General features: G+C 35.3%; 2 protein-coding genes and 1 long non-coding RNA gene across 6 annotated transcripts; 2 read left to right on the forward strand and 1 right to left on the reverse strand.

The window, feature by feature from the left end:
• The first annotated feature begins 258 nt into the window (after positions 1-258).
• On the forward strand, positions 259-8,685 carry LOC135160701 (sodium-dependent dopamine transporter). Of its 3 annotated transcripts, none has more exons than XR_010298613.1 (13): positions 259-921; positions 2,349-2,553; positions 4,643-4,777; positions 5,062-5,383; positions 5,473-5,611; positions 5,685-5,819; positions 6,216-6,319; positions 6,487-6,724; positions 6,858-6,986; positions 7,067-7,267; positions 7,371-7,538; positions 7,619-7,971; positions 8,040-8,685. XR_010298613.1 is itself a non-coding variant. In XM_064117539.1 (12 exons), exons 2-12 carry the CDS (start codon positions 2,379-2,381, stop codon positions 7,853-7,855), a joined length of 1,983 nt encoding a protein of 660 aa, XP_063973609.1. In that variant the 5' UTR covers positions 259-921; positions 2,349-2,378; the 3' UTR covers positions 7,856-8,685. The 3 variants fall into 3 exon arrangements, 1 of the variants encoding a protein (XP_063973609.1); XR_010298614.1 differs by having other exon boundaries at positions 8,054-8,685; XM_064117539.1 differs by having other exon boundaries at positions 7,619-8,685.
• Positions 8,686-10,102: 1,417 nt separating this feature from the next.
• LOC135160728 (uncharacterized) lies at positions 10,103-17,733 on the reverse strand. The gene is made up of 4 exons (XR_010298616.1): positions 17,524-17,733; positions 11,731-11,878; positions 11,331-11,434; positions 10,103-11,161 (listed from the first exon to the last, which is right to left on the reverse strand). It is a non-coding gene; the product is annotated as an uncharacterized LOC135160728 (long non-coding RNA).
• LOC135160713 (guanine nucleotide-binding protein subunit alpha homolog) lies at positions 10,595-17,522 on the forward strand. 2 transcript variants are annotated; one of them, XM_064117575.1, is made up of 6 exons: positions 10,595-10,816; positions 13,029-13,289; positions 13,805-13,855; positions 14,028-14,245; positions 14,380-14,518; positions 14,649-17,522. In XM_064117575.1, exons 1-6 carry the CDS (start codon positions 10,595-10,597, stop codon positions 14,757-14,759), a joined length of 1,002 nt encoding a protein of 333 aa, XP_063973645.1. In that variant the 3' UTR covers positions 14,760-17,522. The 2 variants fall into 2 exon arrangements, with proteins under 2 accessions (XP_063973645.1, XP_063973643.1); XM_064117573.1 differs by having other exon boundaries at positions 14,380-17,522.
• Positions 17,734-18,657: the final 924 nt, after the last annotated feature.

The following is an 18,657-nucleotide window of genomic DNA, read 5'->3' on the forward strand; positions in this document are numbered from 1 at the left end:
CAGTGTTCCATGTAATGACTTATGATCTTTTGGATAATTTTATTTTTTTATTAATTAATATTTCATCAAGTATTACTGAGACGAAGGGAGAGGGGATGTTATCAAAAGATTAATGAAGGGGTCTGATGATTGTCTGCTTTCAATTAGACATTTTTTAAAGTCTGAATGCGTCTCCTGCTTTGAAGATGAAATTATTGTGCAGTTCAAAATCGAAAATTTAAAAAAGATCAATTGAAATACCGCTGCAGGTTAATAAAGCGCCGTGATTGGCCGACTCACGGCGTCCGGATGGTGTCACGTGACTGTGGCGCGTATATAGGGATTCTCTTTGGACGTGAAACTGTCATTCCATGAGTTGACGTCTCTGTGAACCCGCGAAACACCAAAAAAAAAAAATACAAGAGAACTATTCCGCGCTCTTCTGCCCTCGGGAATATTCTTATGTATTATTTCTCTCATTTAATAACAAATATAATGTTTGAAAACGATCAGAAACCGTTACTTTTTAGTCAAGAATAGCAAGAACTGATTCTAGTCGCTGATTTCTAAAATACTTGGTCTCTGGGAGAACAAAATGAAAATCAAAATTTGATGTTGCTATATTATTTTAGATAATTTTAATTCTATGAAGTATCGGAAGGAATTAAATAGTGGGGACGTAAGGGAGGCCGGAGGTAATTTCAAATAGATGTGCCAAAAGTGAAGCGCGAAATCACGGGAATAAAGGCTCGAAGAATAAATGCATGACATGGGTCTTACGGACACGAGTTTTGAACTAATTTTGACACTCTGGCGTGTATCCATGAGAATTTTATTGCCATTTAGTCTCAAAGGGCTCGTGTGCTGTCTCGGTGACTCCATGAATCGTCGGGACTCGATGGAGAGTGGAAATAGCATTGATTAGAAGTATCTTCTGTTTTGGTAAGTGAAATGTTAATAAAAATTCAATACTCGTCATAATTATTCCATCCAATTTGAAACAATTATTTTCTAAAATTTTTTCAATGCGCATTCCCTTTAACAAACTATTATGTTATTCGAAAAATGAAAGGATTGACTCCGAAAGATCAAATTTGATTTTATTCATTCAGTTCTGTGTCTTCACAACTGAATAAATTCCACCAACGCTGAAGCAACAATTTTTGTCGTCTTCAGGAAGACCTGGAATAATTAAGTTTCAGGGTATCCAAATACTGCGGCCCCTTTTTCTCCAGTTGGACATCAGAACTTTGAACTGAATAAAATCATGATGTGAATCGTTTAAAAATTCAATCGTAATTGAACTAGACAAAATTACCTAAAAAATTCCTCCCCATATTTTTATTTGGATGTAGTAATGAAAATTGACAGATTACTATAGATTTCAGCCTAGTTGATCGTGCATGAGAACTGGACAAGTTATCGATAGCCCTTGAGAATCGTGCACCAACCCTTGAGCCAATATAACGAGCTCATTGTGTTCCGTTGACGGGCAACCGCTCAAATCAACCACCAACGGTAGTTATTTCAAAGGCGATATCCTATCACCCCCACCGACCCCTGTCGCTATTCCCATATTATCCAAACGGTTTTCTGTCACACGCACGATTCTCGATCCAAACATCGAGCATTTTAATTGACGTATGACGTGAAAAAGGGTTTTCACTATGATTTTTTTTCACTATTCATTGATTATCATTCGCGAAATTCCACACAGGAATATTTATCAGGTCTAGGAAAAAAAATCCTCCAATCGAGAATTATTTTCAAAAAATGGCAAAACAATTTGCCCAGAAAAAGCAAAAGTTTGAAACAACTCGATGCATTGCCCTTCATTTACCGGCATATTTCAACTTCTTCCTCGTATACTGTTGGAAACCCTGTCCCGCTTGAAATTCTGCATAGTTCATTAACTAATCAGTTAATTCCTTGAATATTCGATAAATTTTTTATTCCCCGGGCACCGAAAGATATTTAATTTTGCGAAAGTTCCAACACTAACTTTTCTGAATTCAAAATCTATTGAATATTCAGCAGTCTCTGCAGCTCATCTTTCACAATGATTTCCATATTGAACTTTTCATTGTAAATTTCCAAAACGAATGAGAAATTTTATGATTTTTCACTTGAAAGAAAAGTCTAATTCCCAACTATAATTCAGATGCGAATAAAATTCTAAAAAATGAGGATAACGTGATGGGGATTATGTGCCCTAAAAAGGGATGAATAATTCTCAGGTTGGGATAAAATACGTCCGTTAGGGCGTGATTCACACCAAGAAATGACGGATCCACGTTACATTTAAGCAATAGTATCCCCCAGATTGAATACCCCGACTAAAATATTCACCTCATCCCTCTCCCTCGCAGGAAAGAAGAGAAAGAGCTTTTCTGGAGATAATGACAAAGCAGTCGTTAACGTTAGTCGCCGAGGGAGTTGGTGTAAGCCGTGCCCCAATCGAGGGACGCGAAACCTGGTCCGGAAAAGTCGATTTTCTTCTCTCTGTAATCGGTTTTGCAGTCGATCTCGCCAACGTCTGGAGATTCCCCTATTTGTGTTATAAAAATGGAGGTGGTGAGTACAGAAATAAAATCTCATTAACTATTATTTGCATTAATATCGAAATCACAGATTGAAACACTTACCAAATCCTTCATTTTCCATGATAATTTCGTCTTAATACCTGCAATAATGACAGAATCATAAAATTACCAATTAACTCTGAAGCAGCGAATTATAAACCAAGAAATGACTCCCGACCTCCTGAGATTTTAGTTGCTCAGTGTCCATTTAATTATGAATTAAGAGGATCCGAGCATCTTAACTATTTCATTTCCCTTCCGTAAAAGTATGATAAAACCTCGACGTAGATTTAATATTTCTTTTTATTGAATTACGACTACCTCATCTCTTCCATTTTTCACTCCACTTTTTTTTTATTTTAGAGGAATTATTGTATGATAGTGCTACAGTATATACATATATCACGGTAGAGCATAATATGGGGAGGGGAAAGTACTGGGGGAGGCCATTAGTTGGCTCTGCGTCGTGCCTGCAGCCCAGGGAATATGATATTATACGATTAGGGCATGACTCTGTGCCACTCGTGATACACTTCCTCAAAAGTGACGGCTAACTCAATTACTAGACAGGATAGCACCCATACGTTCCACCCGGACCATTATCAAACGTGCAAAGATCACTTCTCTAGTGTACCTGACTTTCTCCCGTACTTCTCCTTGTGCAAATTTGTGATAATTGTAATTGAATAATTCTGAGGAATTTGGAACGCCTTTGATCATGATTAAACCATGAATATTGATTTATTATTACCAAACTGCTATTGCTATCGTCAGTTCTATTTATAGTCCACGAAAAAAGGATGACATGTACACATGGAAAGGTTTTTAGGCATTAGGAACCGCTCCATAAAAGGAGGAAAAATTAAATAATAATTTCCTAACGAAAACATTGACTGTTGCACAGTAGATAGCGTGACCTGAATTTGATGATGCAATTAATTTTCTGGGAATTGTGAATGCGTTGACGGATAGTTGGACATTCAACTGGTAATGCGCTGCCTGACCACTGCTTGACTGTATCCCCTGCGAGTGGAGTAGTCGGGAGAAAACCTATTTGACCTCTGCTATAATTCTATGAAGGGGTGATTTGGACGAGAGCTTTAGAATATCTCTCGTTTTCTCTTTCTTGACAGAGAAGAATTGAAGCGGATAAAGTCGAGTGACCTGTTGATCCCTTCCCCAGCTAAAATCCCCCCGAAAAACTCATCCCTTCTGATCCTCAATCTATTCGTAAGCCTGCGATAAGTGTCTACATCATAAAATATCATTTTTTTCATGACAAAAGTTTCTACGATTCATGCACCGCTCTAAGTGTCGACAATTTCATCGCAGTTCCTCTTACTTTTTTTTTATAAAATTGTGATCTCCTTATTCCTTGAAATGTAACAGTAAGTCGAGCATCCTTTTTGAAGACGAGAGAATGCTTTTACTCTTTTCTTTCGTATTCTCCCTCAGCTACTCTTATCTTTGATTCACTTCCGTTCTCACTCTTCAGCATTTTCCCAGGTTTTGTCCTTCACCAATTACTTGGACTTCACTGGCTCGGATCTTCTCCATGCTTTCAGGGGTCTTTGTGAAAGATTCAGTGGCATTTTTTCACATGTCTTAAAAATACATTAATTTTCAATTAGCCTCTCCCACTTGAACCCAATTGTTCCACTCCTAAAACTTGTGAGAATACAATGAGTAGATGTCTTTTGATTTTCGAAATCCAAAGATCTATAGATCTATAATCAGTGATCACAAATGTAATTCAATTTCCTCGGGATCTCCATGAAAAAACCAAGGAAGGATTCACGTAATTTTCGCTGGACTTTGACTCTAGTGACTTCATCAATCTGGATTTCGGGCTTGATGTGGGTAGAAAAGCGGATTATTTGAAGTAGAAACGTCTCATGTCATGACCTACTTAATTCAACTCCGACGAACAGACTAATTCACGTTGAAGGATCTCCTTTTTTCACGTGGTTGATAATAACCTGGCCGAGATCGAATTGATATTTTATTGGCGATTAAAATTTTTATTCGATCTTGAAGAATTAAAGATCAATTTATTCAGGTTATTTTCCGATTTCGAACAGGTGCATTCCTGGTTCCATATTGCATTATGCTGGTGGTGGGTGGAATCCCCCTTTTCTACATGGAGCTAGCCTTGGGGCAATTCAACCGGAAAGGCGCGATCACATGTTGGGGACGTCTGGTACCTCTTCTCAAAGGCAAGTGAACTATCAGAAAACATTTCCCGTTGGGTAATGCAATTACCGAGGGCAACGTTACTGCAAAGTGACTGGAAAATACCAGGAGCTTTCAGAAATTCACTTGCCGTAAAATCCCAGAGCACCGGAGCACACTATTAAAGAATAAAGAAATTAAATCACAACTATATATAATAATATCGTTCATACCATGACAAAAGTACCCCCGACAATTAGAGTTACTGTAAAAATTCCATTGAATCCCATTTTTTTAATTATTCAATTAATTGTCGACTGTCTTCAAGGAATTGGTTATGCGGTAGTTTTAATCGCCTTCTACGTTGATTTCTATTACAACGTGATAATCGCATGGGCTCTCCGCTACTTCTTCGCATCATTTACGAGCATGCTTCCATGGACAACCTGTGGGAATACATGGAACACACCACTCTGCCGAGAGTTCGATGTAAATGTGACACGACGAAGCTTTATACCCTATCTCAGCATAAATCCTGATGAAAATTTCACAAATTACGAGACACTGGCCCCTATTCTAAGCAACACTGGTGAAGATGGAGATGGAGATAATAGAACGAGATATACTAGTGCCGCACAGGAATATTTCAAGTTCGTACATCTTATGAGATTTAGGTGAATGGCCTATTACGTCTTAATTAAATTATATCTTAATTGTTCCTGGTTATTTTTATAATTAGCCGGGCCATTTTGGAGCTCCACGAAAGTGCCGGATTGCATGATCTTGGAATTGTCAAGTGGGATATTGCCCTGTGTCTGTTAATTGTTTATCTGATCTGCTATTTTTCACTTTGGAAAGGAATTTCAACGTCCGGAAAGGTAATACATGATCTCATTGGCAAATTGCAAAAAAATTAATGGATTGGTAAAATAAAAAATTATTCCCTTCCAGGTGGTTTGGTTTACCGCGCTATTTCCCTACGCAGTGTTAATCATCCTCCTAATCCGTGGCATTACTCTCCCAGGAAGTGCTGAAGGGATAAAATACTATCTCAGCCCCAATTTCTCAGCAATTAGTAAAGCAGAGGTGACTAAACCATTATTTTATCCTGCAAAATATAGAAAATAGCGTAGAAAATCCAAGTTATTATTAAATGTTTATGTTCATGCGTCGTAAGTGGTGAACCGACCCTGAATATTTAATTCAAATCCCTCAGTCGTGTTGAAATTATAAAAAGCCTTTTACAGTCCCAAATGAAATATTGCGCGGCATTACGATCCACGAAGGGTTAAGTAGTTTTCATAGAAAGAAAAATTGCGAGAAAATAATTCTCGTAAATGGAAAATCTGTGTTAAGCTTTAACGAGCATTATATTGAGTGCTTGGAGTCGCTCGCTCCCTGAGCCCCTACGTGATTCGCATTCATGGACTGACCATAGACCAGAGATTTTATTCTTTCGTTTCTTATAATTTATTTCCTCAGGTGTGGGTCGACGCTGCAACGCAAGTATTTTTTTCACTGGGCCCTGGATTCGGAGTACTCTTGGCATATGCCAGTTACAATGAGTACCACAATAATGTTTACAAGTAAGTTAAATAATAACCACGCGACAATATATTTTGTTACAAATAAACCATCAATGGTACGGTAAAGTTCAGTGTCTGAACATAGCACTGGTATCTATCACTTATTATTAAAAATTATTGAACCTGAGGCCTTTCCTTGAGATAAATATTTTTTCGGCCATTTTCAGGGATGCACTGTTGACTAGCGTAATCAACAGTGCAACATCCTTCGTAGCTGGATTTGTCATCTTCTCGGTACTAGGGTACATGGCACATGCAAGTGGTAGACCGATCAAGGAAGTTGCTACCGAGGGTCCAGGACTTGTGTTCATTGTTTATCCAGCAGCAATCGCTACGATGCCGGGTTCCATTTTTTGGGCGCTGATCTTCTTCATGATGCTGCTGACCTTGGGTCTTGATAGCTCCGTAATATTTTGTTTATCAGTTTTGAAAATAATAACGCGGAGATCTTGATGAATATGGGATAATTTCGGGTTTAAAAATATTCAATTCAATATCCAGAATCAAAATTGTGAAAAAATATACAATTTCATTTCAGTTTGGAGGATCTGAAGCAATTATTACAGCCCTCAGCGATGAATTCCCATTAATTGGAAATAACCGGGAGATATTTGTTGCTTGTCTCTTTACTGTGTATTTTTTGGTGGGTTTAGCATCGTGTTCACAGGTAAAATCATTTATAAATTTTTATGAGAGGTTCAATTCTGAATGAAATAATAGTACAAGAGTAATACTTTTAATTCACAGGGTGGATTCTATTTTTTTCATTTACTCGATCGATACGCGGCTGGATACTCTATGCTCTTTGCAGTTTTGGCTGAAGCAATTGCAGTCAGTTGGATCTATGGTACAGACAGATTTTGCGCTGATATTAAAGATATGATTGGATTTTCTCCAGGAATTTACTGGAGAGTATGTTGGAAATTCGTAGCGCCACTTTTTATTATGGTAAATTACGAGTACCTCATCCATCTATTCCCTTGTAATTTGTTCAACCGTATAAATTAAAGGATACCGACTATTAATAATTTATTTAACGCTTTCTGTGCAGTTCATCATCGTTTATGGATTAATGGGATACGAACCCCTCTCCTATGAAGACTACACATATCCGGAATGGGCAAATATCCTTGGATGGGTAATTGCGGGTTCCTCAATTACAATGATACCAGGAGTCGCTCTTTACAAACTCATTGTCACTCCAGGAAGCTTTTGCCACGTAAATAATCTTCATTGAATCCCTCAAAACTTCATTTGTGCATCAAACAATAATTTTGCCGATGAATGATGTTTGTCTAGAGACTAAAAGTATTGACTACTCCCTGGAGGGACAGTCATGCTCAATCTGCAATCAGCACTCGATCAGCTGTCTCGTCAGTGGCGAACGGAGCTGTGAGGACGAGTCTCCTTGATGAAGGTGGTTTCGAGAAATTCAGGGACTCTTCGAAAAACGAAATTTCCGGCTTCAAGGAGCAGACAGAAATCATGAGCCTTCCGTGCCCCCGGAATGGTGATCCTCCCCCCGAGTCTGTCTAGGATAACATAATCATCCTTCAGGGCACTCGTTTCCACATTTACCTCTGTTGAGGATTTTTTCATCCCCCTATTTTACCCAAAAATCTTGTTGTTTCTTTATACCTTCATAAGCTTCGGTAAGAAACAGCTTTACTTTTATGAATTTATTCACTGAAACGATATTAATCAAATATCAATGTTTAAGGGAATATTTATTAGGTGAGGAATGACTCCACAATTATGAAGATGTGCTGTGTGGACTATAAGTAAAATGCAATTTCAACGTTGAAAGATGTAATCATCCAAAAATGATAAAGATAAAACATTTTCGCGATTTTCTTCCAAGAGGAAAAGGTGAACTCTAATATTAGTTAATCAATTATTGTGAAGTTGTGATTTTTTTAGTCGATGTCCAGTATTTGTTGACAACCACTTGGGTCTAAATTTTTACAGACGTCGTTCCTTTCGTAGCGGATAATTAGTAACTAGGAAATTTATCGGATTGGAATTTGTATATGATTATGGAAAATCAATAGAGAATCGAAGTACAGTAAAGGATATTGTATATTTTGTACATTGCATCGGAGTCACTGTACAGCCACAGAGACTCGTGCTTTGTTAGACAAATTTATAAATAATGTTCGAACAAATAAGAAAGTAATTAAGGTGCTTCATGTTGATTGTTTGTGTATAGAAATTCTAGGAATCTAAAGCGAAATGTTGTCTCGAGAGCCATATCGAGCCAACTTCTGGGATGAATTAATTCGACAATAAAATAATGGCCATAATAATTCTGTAGTTTTGAACTAATTGAAGGAACAGTTGTGTAAATGTAATAAATCGAATTCCTGCTTTTACTTCCTTTCGGATTCATTGCAACTGCATCCGAAGAAACACAAAATTCATATTTTGAAATCAATTCTCGTACTATATTCAACGAAATAGTCAAATATCTCAAATGTCGAGCGTTGGAAACTCGTCCTAACACCCCTCCGCCGGTAAAATGGACACCCAACTTTTTTTTTTATCTCCAATGAAAAGAGAACAATGGCCACGCCTACACGAGTGATTCACCGGGGAATCCAAAATATGTTGCATATTCGCTTACTTTTGCGTCAATGAAGCAAATCATAATATTACGATTTCGCAAGTGCATGTAACCTTACAGAAATGGCGTGGCTTCGAGTCGTGCATTTTAATAGCTACATAACACAAAAAACTCACGTATTCACATTCTTTTGTTACACTCCCAATAATTTAATCCGTCAACAAGTCCGGCGTAATTTTTTCAGTCAAGAATGATTGCAAAAGATTGGGAGAATCAAGTGATTTAATGAGAACTCTTCCAAATATTTCTCAATTGAAGCCTCCACTGGGGGAAAAAAGTCACTATTTTGCAATGAAAAAAATTATGGGAAATGCGGAACTTGCGTGCAGCTTGATTCATTTTAATTCTCCTATCCAAACATTCTGCGAAACCCAAAAATAACCGAACAGTGAAAATTATGGAAAATGTTGCTCAGTCTCCATTGAGAATATGGGAGTGCTTCTGGGGTTCTAGGGTTATGTCCGCTCGAGCTGTTCCCAGATTGGTCTCGCCGTCCACCATATATGTGACGTCTTCAGGGCACCATTTCAACCCCCGAATTTTTTAACATTAAGCAATTAATCATTGATACTAAACGGACTGTGGAACGTTTGGGAAAATTGACTTATTCGGCTGCGAAAATTAAGATTAACAATATGAGAAAAAACCATCTATGTTCCTTGGTTTATGCACTACCCAGTCGATAAAGCAGAGCCCCATGCATTTCCCCCTCTCCCCAAACATGACATACTCGTGTGACTGACAACAATGCAGCAGTGGGGAGAACGAAGAGAGGGGAGTCTCCGTTTTCCCGTTTGCGGTGCGGCACACACACGATTTTCATCACATCGAGTTTATCATGTAGTACAATCCAAAAATTCTGCAAATTCTCCCGAGATAAGTTCCGTGCCTGTAGCCCAAACCCCAGTGTACAATCATAACTTTGCAAACATCAGTCGAGTGGCAATAATTATCATGGAACAAATTGGTGATGAAAAAAAGGAAATATAACTTCTGACGTGTCGGAGAAAACCGGACGCCCTAGAGACAGTAAAAGCATCAAGCGAAGTTATAAAATCGTCAAAAAAGAGAGGAGAGAGAACTACTAGCACGGTCATACACAAAAAGAAATTGAACCTCAAGATAAACCAATGAATACGGGACACTTTAATGCATTCAACCTTTAAACTCACTCAAATCCCCTCCAATTAACCCCGAAGTGATTATTCAATAATTTCCACATCCTCAAGACATCAAAGAAGATTCACATGACAATTAATTTCACATAAAAATGGATGAAAAAATATCTAAACTAGAGTTTAATAATCGTTTACTGTAAACAAAAATTAAATAAATCTCGGGGACTGTTTAAAAAAAAATAGTGGAGTTTTTTTCATGCAAATTGGTAATATGTGGAAGTGAACGCCCAGGTGAAATGTCGACATGAAGTCACCTGCATTTACCCTAAAAGAGGTTAAATACGCATGAAATAGTTTTACTATTATTAATACCCCAAATGTTAGTGGCTTTATCATCGCAAAATGTTGGAAAAAAAATCACCATGAATATGTATCACATCGTGAATACCACTGGCAGATAAAAGTACGTGAATGAGTGATTGAAAAAAAAAATATTTTAATTGTTTTTGTGAAGGGAGATTGAAGGGGTCTAAGATGGCGGGCTCCTTAACGTGGTCGTGCACTTGTTGTTTGAGATTCAAATTCAGTCCTGAAGAGATTGAGCAGAGGTACAAGAGTCAGGAGATTGATAGGATGCTTGAGAAGGATAGACAGGCATTCAGGAGACAGGTCAAGCTACTGTTACTCGGTGCTGGTGAAAGTGGTAAATCAACGTTTCTCAAACAGATGCGAATTATTCATGGTATCAAGTTTGAAGTGAGTATTTATTTACTTTGGTAGAGGTGTTAATAGCCATTATCACGAGTTATCGATAACGCCTAGGTGACAGCTTTGAATTTTGTTGTCTGTAAAAATGATTTTTTGGTACAGATCCACGAGGACCCCGAGTCCCTAAGCAGTTTAATCTCTTTGAGGCTTTTTTTTCTTGTAAATTTGACTTTCTTCTATGAGTGCAGATGGACGAGTGATTGGCTTTTCTTTCCAACTTTCTAGGATGTAGCTTTATGATTTTGAAGAGAATAGATAACTTTCAGAGTAAATGAGGTACTATGACGAGATTTATTGCTCTAGAACGTTGAAGCAAACTATCATTTTCTTGTCCTGGTGGATAATATCAGTGAATTAGGTGATTATCTCGCTGATGAATAAGAAGAGGTCTAGATATCGAAAGATATTAAGTGCTAACCCTATTTATCTTTCCATATTTTCTCCTGACATTACATCAGACCGACTAATTAAGGATTGCACTGCGAGGAGAATTTTTGCTTACCTTGGGAAATAATATCTGTCAATTATGTGATTATCTGAGTGATGAGTCCAATAAGCAGTCGATGGTAGAAGAAATTCCTTCGGGGCGGGGAATTCCTCGACATTCTATAAATTAAATTAAATTATAAATCGAATCTTATTCAGTGTTGAGTTTTTCTAGCTCCAAAGCCTTCCATTTCGTGATGGAATAGCTCGGTAGAAACTCATATAGAAAATTTTCATATATATTTATCGTTCTAGAACGTAGTTTTACGATTTTGAGGAAAATGAATAATTTTCGGAGCGAGTGAAGTACTGTCATGAGGTTTAGTGTACTAAAATATGAACGATAGCAATCATTTTTTTGTCGTGAAAGAGTGTAACTATCAATTATCCCCAATGAATGAAAATAGATGAGTTACCTGCTTGGGTTATTCGAGGTGGAGTTTTTCATGTGTTGAGAGATGGAATTCATTTTCACCGAGAAGATGATTTGATAGTTTCCGCTATCAAATTGGAAAGTATTAATCCCGGGACTTGACCATCAAAGATTGCACCTGTGCTGAATACCTGTGTTAAAAAAAATTGTGCTTTAGGTGATAGTGCTAGATGGGAATTGGGTGTTTAGATGGGAATTTCCCAAACGCATAAATATAAATTTCTTATTTTCGCTGTTAGATATCCTCAATATGGTCTGACAGGCTCGCATATGCATTTTTTACATGCTCTCTATGCATGTATATACATTGGTTTTTTTATTTAAATTTCCAAAAGGCATTTCTGGTTAAGTAGATTAATTTTTTCATAAAGAGGGAATTTGATAAGCTCCATTCATTGACGTGAATGAATTAGTAGATATTCATAATTTTAGCTGTGGCCTGATAGTACCCAAAACAAATTCTTGGTAAATTTTTTCTAACCTTCTCACTCCGAAGCTATACGCAAAATAAACGGTATGTGAACTCTCGACTTATCTCTTTTTACGACTTTATCACAGATTTTTATTCGTTTGGTGAGTGAAGAGTTTGTGAGAAGTTTCTGCGGGATAGGAATCCACTTCGAAGTGAATACAATATTTCAGTGATAGGATCGACAGTTTTCATTGTTTAAGTTGTTGAACATAATAACTTCTTTACAATGAGTATTCTAATTCTATATTTCTCAAACACCATTCTCTTCTCAAGTCTATTAAAAAAATATTTTTTACCGAATATTCACTTATTTGAGATGAACATCCAGTGTTCCCAAAATCGTATTTCTTCAGTCAAGTCCTAATTAAATTTAGACTGTGTTGCACGTAACCTTGAGTGAACCCAAGCGATTATTGTTTTTCCTAAAGTTCTTATTACCAAGAGAGAATAATTTCGATTAACTTTTTACTATTGATAATTATTGAAGGAGTTCTCCCGAAGTTATGGTGAACCTAATCATCTCTCAGAGCTCTATAATCGTTATAATTGAAAACCTAATGATGAGGTTTATCCGGTAATGACTGGACTGGAGAAATGGGATGGTGAAAAAATAATGATTTCGTTCAAGTAAATGGATATTTCAGGAAAATTATTTTGTTTCTGTGTAACCAATAGTTTCTTCAATATTTTCTGTTGCACATGAGTTATTTATTCGAGTGAATAATTAATGCCTTGTAAAATGTAAATATCAATGATAATTAGAATATGGATAATTTATTTTGACGTTTTTGAATTATTTTCTTTTGCAGCCGGAGTTAGTCAAAGAATATCAACATGTCATATACCAGAACATAATAAAAGGTATGAAAGTGCTAGTTGATGCGCGTGATAAGCTGAATATACCATGGGAAAATCCAAAGAATTATGACATCGGATATCAGCTGCTGAAATTTGAAAATACAATAATACTAGATGCACGATTATTTATGCATTATGTGCCCTCATTGGAGAGTTTGTGGCGTGATGCGTCGATCAGGAAGGCATTCGACCGGAGAAGAGAGTTCCAACTGGTAATGAATGACAATTATTTCCACACGTTCATCCTAAAGAATAAATAACTTATGAACCTAATAAGGAATCTTCACTCATCATGCATTCTCGTCGTTCATGACTATTTAAGATACAAAGTCTGAGATCTTTTTGCAGACGAGAAAATTTTCGGTTGACCTGACCACTAGTGATTCGTCTTGACAATGCGAATCGTTAAAAATATTCCTAATGAGTCAATATTTAATCCTTTCTTCGAAAATACTCCTAAACACAACTCTTCCGAGGAATTCACCTTTACCATTAGGTTATCAGTCAAATAATAATTTTACTTGAGAACTTAAGATACGATACGAAATAAGAGATGACTAATTGACAGTCGTGACACAGATAATTATCTTTATGTAATGGTGGAATAATTTTTGCTAAATCCATTTATTGCTGTAAGGCTTGGCTCCGAGAGACAGAAATAGCATAAAATCATATCTCCGCTGATAATATTTTCTGATATTCTGATAAATATTTTTTATTGTTTCAGAGCGACTCTGTGCAGTATTTTCTTGATCATTTGGACCGAATCGCAAGAACGGTAATAAAATTACATTGATAAATAATTTTTGTAGGACTGTTAGGGATCTGATGATTAAATTCCAGTCGAAAATAACTATGTTTACTCATATGTTCTCGTCACTTATTTCCTGTACATCGATTATTTATCCATGTCTATTTTTAATAATAACTGATTGCGCTCTATGTTCTAGGAATATGTGCCAACGCATCAAGATATATTGCATTGCAGGAAGGCAACGAAAGGAATTTCTGAATTTGTTATTCCGATAAATAATATACCATTTCTGTTTGTCGATGTGGGAGGACAACGATCGCAGAGGCAAAAGTGGTATCAATGTTTCGACTGTGTTACATCGATTCTTTTTCTCGTTTCATCATCAGAATTCGATCAAGTTTTATTGGAGGACAGGTAAGAGCCTCTGGCAAATAATTTTATTGTAAAAATTGAATTAAAAAAATTGTGAAATAGAGAAAAATAGCCAAGGACTTGAAGGGCTTATTTTCAAAATATGATTTCTAAAATAATGTTTTTATTGTCCTTAGGAGAACTAATAGACTTGAAGAATCGAGAAACATCTTCGACACGATAGTGAACAACATGATATTCGGTGGTGTATCCATTATTCTTTTTCTCAACAAAACTGATCTACTTGAGAAGAAAGTCAAATCGTCAGACACTAATGTAAGTTGGTATTTTCCCCAATTTAACGGTGATTCACATTCCATTAAAGACGTACAGAGCTTTATACTCAATATGTTTATTTCTGTTAAACGTGATCCACGTAAATCTCTATTTCATCATTTTACTACAGCCGTTGATACAGAGAATATTAAGGTTGTGTTCAATGCTGTTAAGGATACAATTTTACACAGGAATTTGGAGTCACTCATGTTACAATAAATTCGAATCACGTCAAACATGAGAAAAATAAATATATTATCCTGTTAAGTGGAGAGGAAAAATGATGAAACATTGAAATTTCGTACCGAAAATAAATTTTTTCCTTCATTCCACGCAATCTATCAATACTTGAATGTGGGGACTTTTCTACGTAAATTGTTGCAATATTGAGTGTCGAATAATCATTGATGAATCAAACATTCTGAGAAAAACAACTAAAGTACGAAATAAAATATGTATCTAAATAATTCCCTGTGCCCAGATTTTGTACGTAATCTGGATAGTTCTGTAATTAATGAACAAAAAAAGAGCCACAACTGCCGGATCCATTTTGCATACTCGCGTATTTGCGTGTAACATAGATAATTCAGTGTGGAAGTAGAGAAAGGAACAGCGCAACGAATTTTGGATGGATTTTTTTTGTAAAAATGTACTTGACACAAATGCAGAATTTTTTGCGACATAAGTATCTGCTACACACAATGGAGTCTTCTTTTTTTTATCTTCAATATTTTGTACTAAGATCTTGTCTATAGAAAATTATACTTTTCACATTCTAATCTGAATGAACATACATCGAATTCACAAGACACTGGCAAAAATAATAAATAAGAAAATTGGTAGGGGCAATGCAATATGCACCCTTCGCATGAATCCAAGAAAAATAAAGTTTATCTGATTTGAAAGATTTTATTTTTTCTTCGAACTGCACATCTTGCAATTGTACCTGTCCAAGCCTGCTCGGCTTTTAGCTGGAGCTTTGAGATTATTTTTCTAATATTCGCAGATTAACATTTTCATTACACTGCGGGACTTTGAATGTTTATGGACAAACGTACTGTGTCACCAGTTAGCATTTATTCAAGAAAAGAAAAGGCTCTATTGTGTGTAATCACTTATTTCGTGGAGAAGTGTCAAATATGTTTCTAGTAAATATCTGTTGGGACTTGGGAGCTCTGGGGGAAATGCCAATAGACTTTTTTCATAGTGCAAAATTGCTCTGAATCTTTGGCCATTTTTCTCTGAGCTTCGTTCAGTAACATTGACAAAATAAACTTTCAATTCGTTTTGCACTGCTCCTTTACTAATTTTTTCATTGAATTCAATCATCGAGAACAAAGTTCGCTTTTGTTTATCTTGGAATTAATAGAAAGAGACTCCTGTAAATAATCGATTATCATTTTTCCATTTTTATGTTGTCAATAATTATTGAAAATTGCATATTTATTTGAGAAAGATTAATTTTTCAATTAAGTCGTTGATTAATTAGTTTAGGGAACAGATGCAGCTCGAATATTTTTTTCTCATGTTTAACTTTTACATAAATAGAATAAATAATTGATAGTTTGATCGTGTTATAAGATCAAATCGAAAGAAAAAAAATTAATGGAATGTTTAATTTATTTTTCTGTAATCGAATATATTTTTTTAAATCATTAATTAATTAATTATCCGTTGATTTATTATTGATGTTAACAAGAGAAAGAAACCAAATACTAGAACCATGCCATAAGAACCAAATGAAAGAAAAAAAAATTGAAAATGGAAAATGTGCAGTAAACCAGTTTTGTGTTCATTTGATTCTGATGAACATTAATTTCATTGTTAATTTATGTCAATAAGATTTCCTCATAAGTCAAATTTTTTTCTCCGTAACTTCTATGAACGAGATGATTAAATAATCAATCAGATAACAACGAAACAATGAAAGTAATCCAATAATTCCGAGAGGTTGAATTGAAAAATAAAATTCTTGATTAGACAGGCAGATTCATTCGCTCAAATTCATAATTCATCAAAATTATAAAAATAATTGAATCAGTATTATGAGGCTCGTTTATTCTCGTTCTTTTTGCAATTCATTCATTATTGCTCGACTTAATTTTTTAGGCGAAAAATGATCGACCAGAATAATTCGTTCTTTTCACTCGTCTCGCTTTAGAACACCACTCTACTAAAATATTTTTTGCATGATTCATTCATTTTCTGATTATGTGCCAACCAATTGAAAAAAAATTAAAGAGTTCTTATTCATCAAATAACTTTCTTGAGCCTGTGGAATGAACACCGGAAAAATTGAATCATTTTCTTCCAGAGAAATCGTAAGATTAATTGATTGAGAAATTAAAATGAGGACATTTTTTCATAATGAGATATTGAATAAAGATAGATATATTTTTTACATTCCTAAGGAGCTTTTTGATCTGGCTGAGAATTTTTTTAATGAATAACCACAATTTTTATAGACATTTTTTCTGATAATTCGAGTGATACTCAATGTGTATTCAAAAAATAGCAATTTAGGAGTAGAAACAAAATTTTTTAAATAACAACAAGAAATAGAAAGACTTTTTGATGAAAATTGGAGAAATTTTATAAAGATTTTACACTTTTGCATGTAACACATAATGTATACGTAATAACACGCCCAATTTTTTTCGGAAGTATTTAGATAATTACAGTAAAATGCCTTATTTCTATAGTATTTGTTTTCATTTATTGTGGATTTTTATACATAAAAAATGAATAAAACGGAGTGAAAATCATAGTGAAGTGAAAATACAGTAATCAACTAGCGATGAGAAGGAATGAAAGCTTTTAGCTTTGTATACGAGCATATTCTTCATTTTGTCATCAAAACAATTTGTAATTTCTTTCCTTTCTTACGTATATGAACTGAAGTATGTAGATATATTGTGCCTTTTGTATATTGTATATTTGTATATAAAAATATTGTATTAATTGTAGGTGATAAAGACGACGAATAAACACTTTATAAAACTTACCTGCATGTGTCCTTGTCCATTTACTCATTGATTATCCCTTCAGCCGAGGATTGACGCGAAAACAGAAGATGAGTCAGATGTCTATCAGAAATTTGTTTATTTTGTTCTACCTGGAGAATGTAATATTCAGCTATATCCCGAGATATCGTTATCCCGAGTATATCGTTGCCTAGCAACGAGTGCAAACTCCACGACGGTGGCGTCTTCAGTGCCTGACTGCAAAACTAATAATCCTGATTCTCACTGCACAAAAAAATATTGAGTAGAGTATTTGGAGCCCTTTGACCATTGAGGGATTGAGGATTATGTTCGAAAATAACAAGAACACAAGCACATAAATTAATTTAGCCACATAAGCCATCGGCTAACTTCATACGGAGGGCTTTTTCCTCATTGGTCAATGGATTCTAAGCGGGAAATTCAAGTAGGGCGCGTGGAAAATCTTGCCTGGCGTTCTACATCCTCTGGCATTTGTTAGGCAGGAATTTCAAAGGCCACAATGAGAATACAAAAAACTAAATGATAAAATGCTAAATCATTTTATTCTGCTGCTAAACATTCATTTTCTTTCAGAAAACTGAAATTTATACAAAAAAGTAACCTTTTATATACAACTCTCAACTCTACGTAATGTTATATTTGAAAAACTTACAAAACTCGATAGAAATGTTAATAACTTTTGACTTAACTGTAATAACCTAAACATCACATTGGCATATATCATTTTTAATCGTGAATATCAATCATAATTACATTTCATTGCTTCGAATATATAATCTATAATACAATGTATATACAAGTGCTTTGAACTTTCATATCTGAATAAATTTTGAGTATCAAATGCGTAGAAAAGTAAAAAAAATCGTGAACTTATAAATTTTTCACCAGAACAATCAATATTCAATATCGTGTAATTTCTATTTGTTTTCCTACCAATTTTTGGCCTTTTTCTTTCAGTTCAAAAATTATTTTCACATGGTAACGTATAAAAATAGTTCTACAAAACTATTCTATATATTTTTCGTACATTTTTTAAATTACTGGGAATGTATTAGAGTACATTCGGACTAAAAAAGTGGCGAAGTCAACGGAAAATGGGAAAAATTGCATCAAAAGCCCCTCTCCTAGCACCAA

Source organism: Diachasmimorpha longicaudata, chromosome 3 (genome assembly GCF_034640455.1).
Source record: "Diachasmimorpha longicaudata isolate KC_UGA_2023 chromosome 3, iyDiaLong2, whole genome shotgun sequence".
Classification (NCBI taxonomy): Eukaryota; Metazoa; Arthropoda; class Insecta; order Hymenoptera; family Braconidae; genus Diachasmimorpha; species Diachasmimorpha longicaudata.

Excerpts from the sequence above, each read along its gene's own strand:
- LOC135160701 (XM_064117539.1), top strand. The coding sequence starts at position 2,379 with ATGACAAAGCAGTCGTTAACGTTAGTCGCCGAGGGAGTTGGTGTAAGC. Across the intron at positions 4,778-5,061 it reads TCTGGTACCTCTTCTCAAAG|GAATTGGTTATGCGGTAGTT; the intron begins GCAAGTGAACTA and ends ACTGTCTTCAAG. Across the intron at positions 6,320-6,486 it reads TACCACAATAATGTTTACAA|GGATGCACTGTTGACTAGCG; the intron begins GTAAGTTAAATA and ends GGCCATTTTCAG.
- LOC135160713 (XM_064117573.1), top strand. The coding sequence starts at position 10,595 with ATGGCGGGCTCCTTAACGTGGTCGTGCACTTGTTGTTTGAGATTCAAA. Across the intron at positions 13,290-13,804 it reads GGAGAAGAGAGTTCCAACTG|AGCGACTCTGTGCAGTATTT; the intron begins GTAATGAATGAC and ends TTATTGTTTCAG. Across the intron at positions 13,856-14,027 it reads TGGACCGAATCGCAAGAACG|GAATATGTGCCAACGCATCA; the intron begins GTAATAAAATTA and ends TCTATGTTCTAG.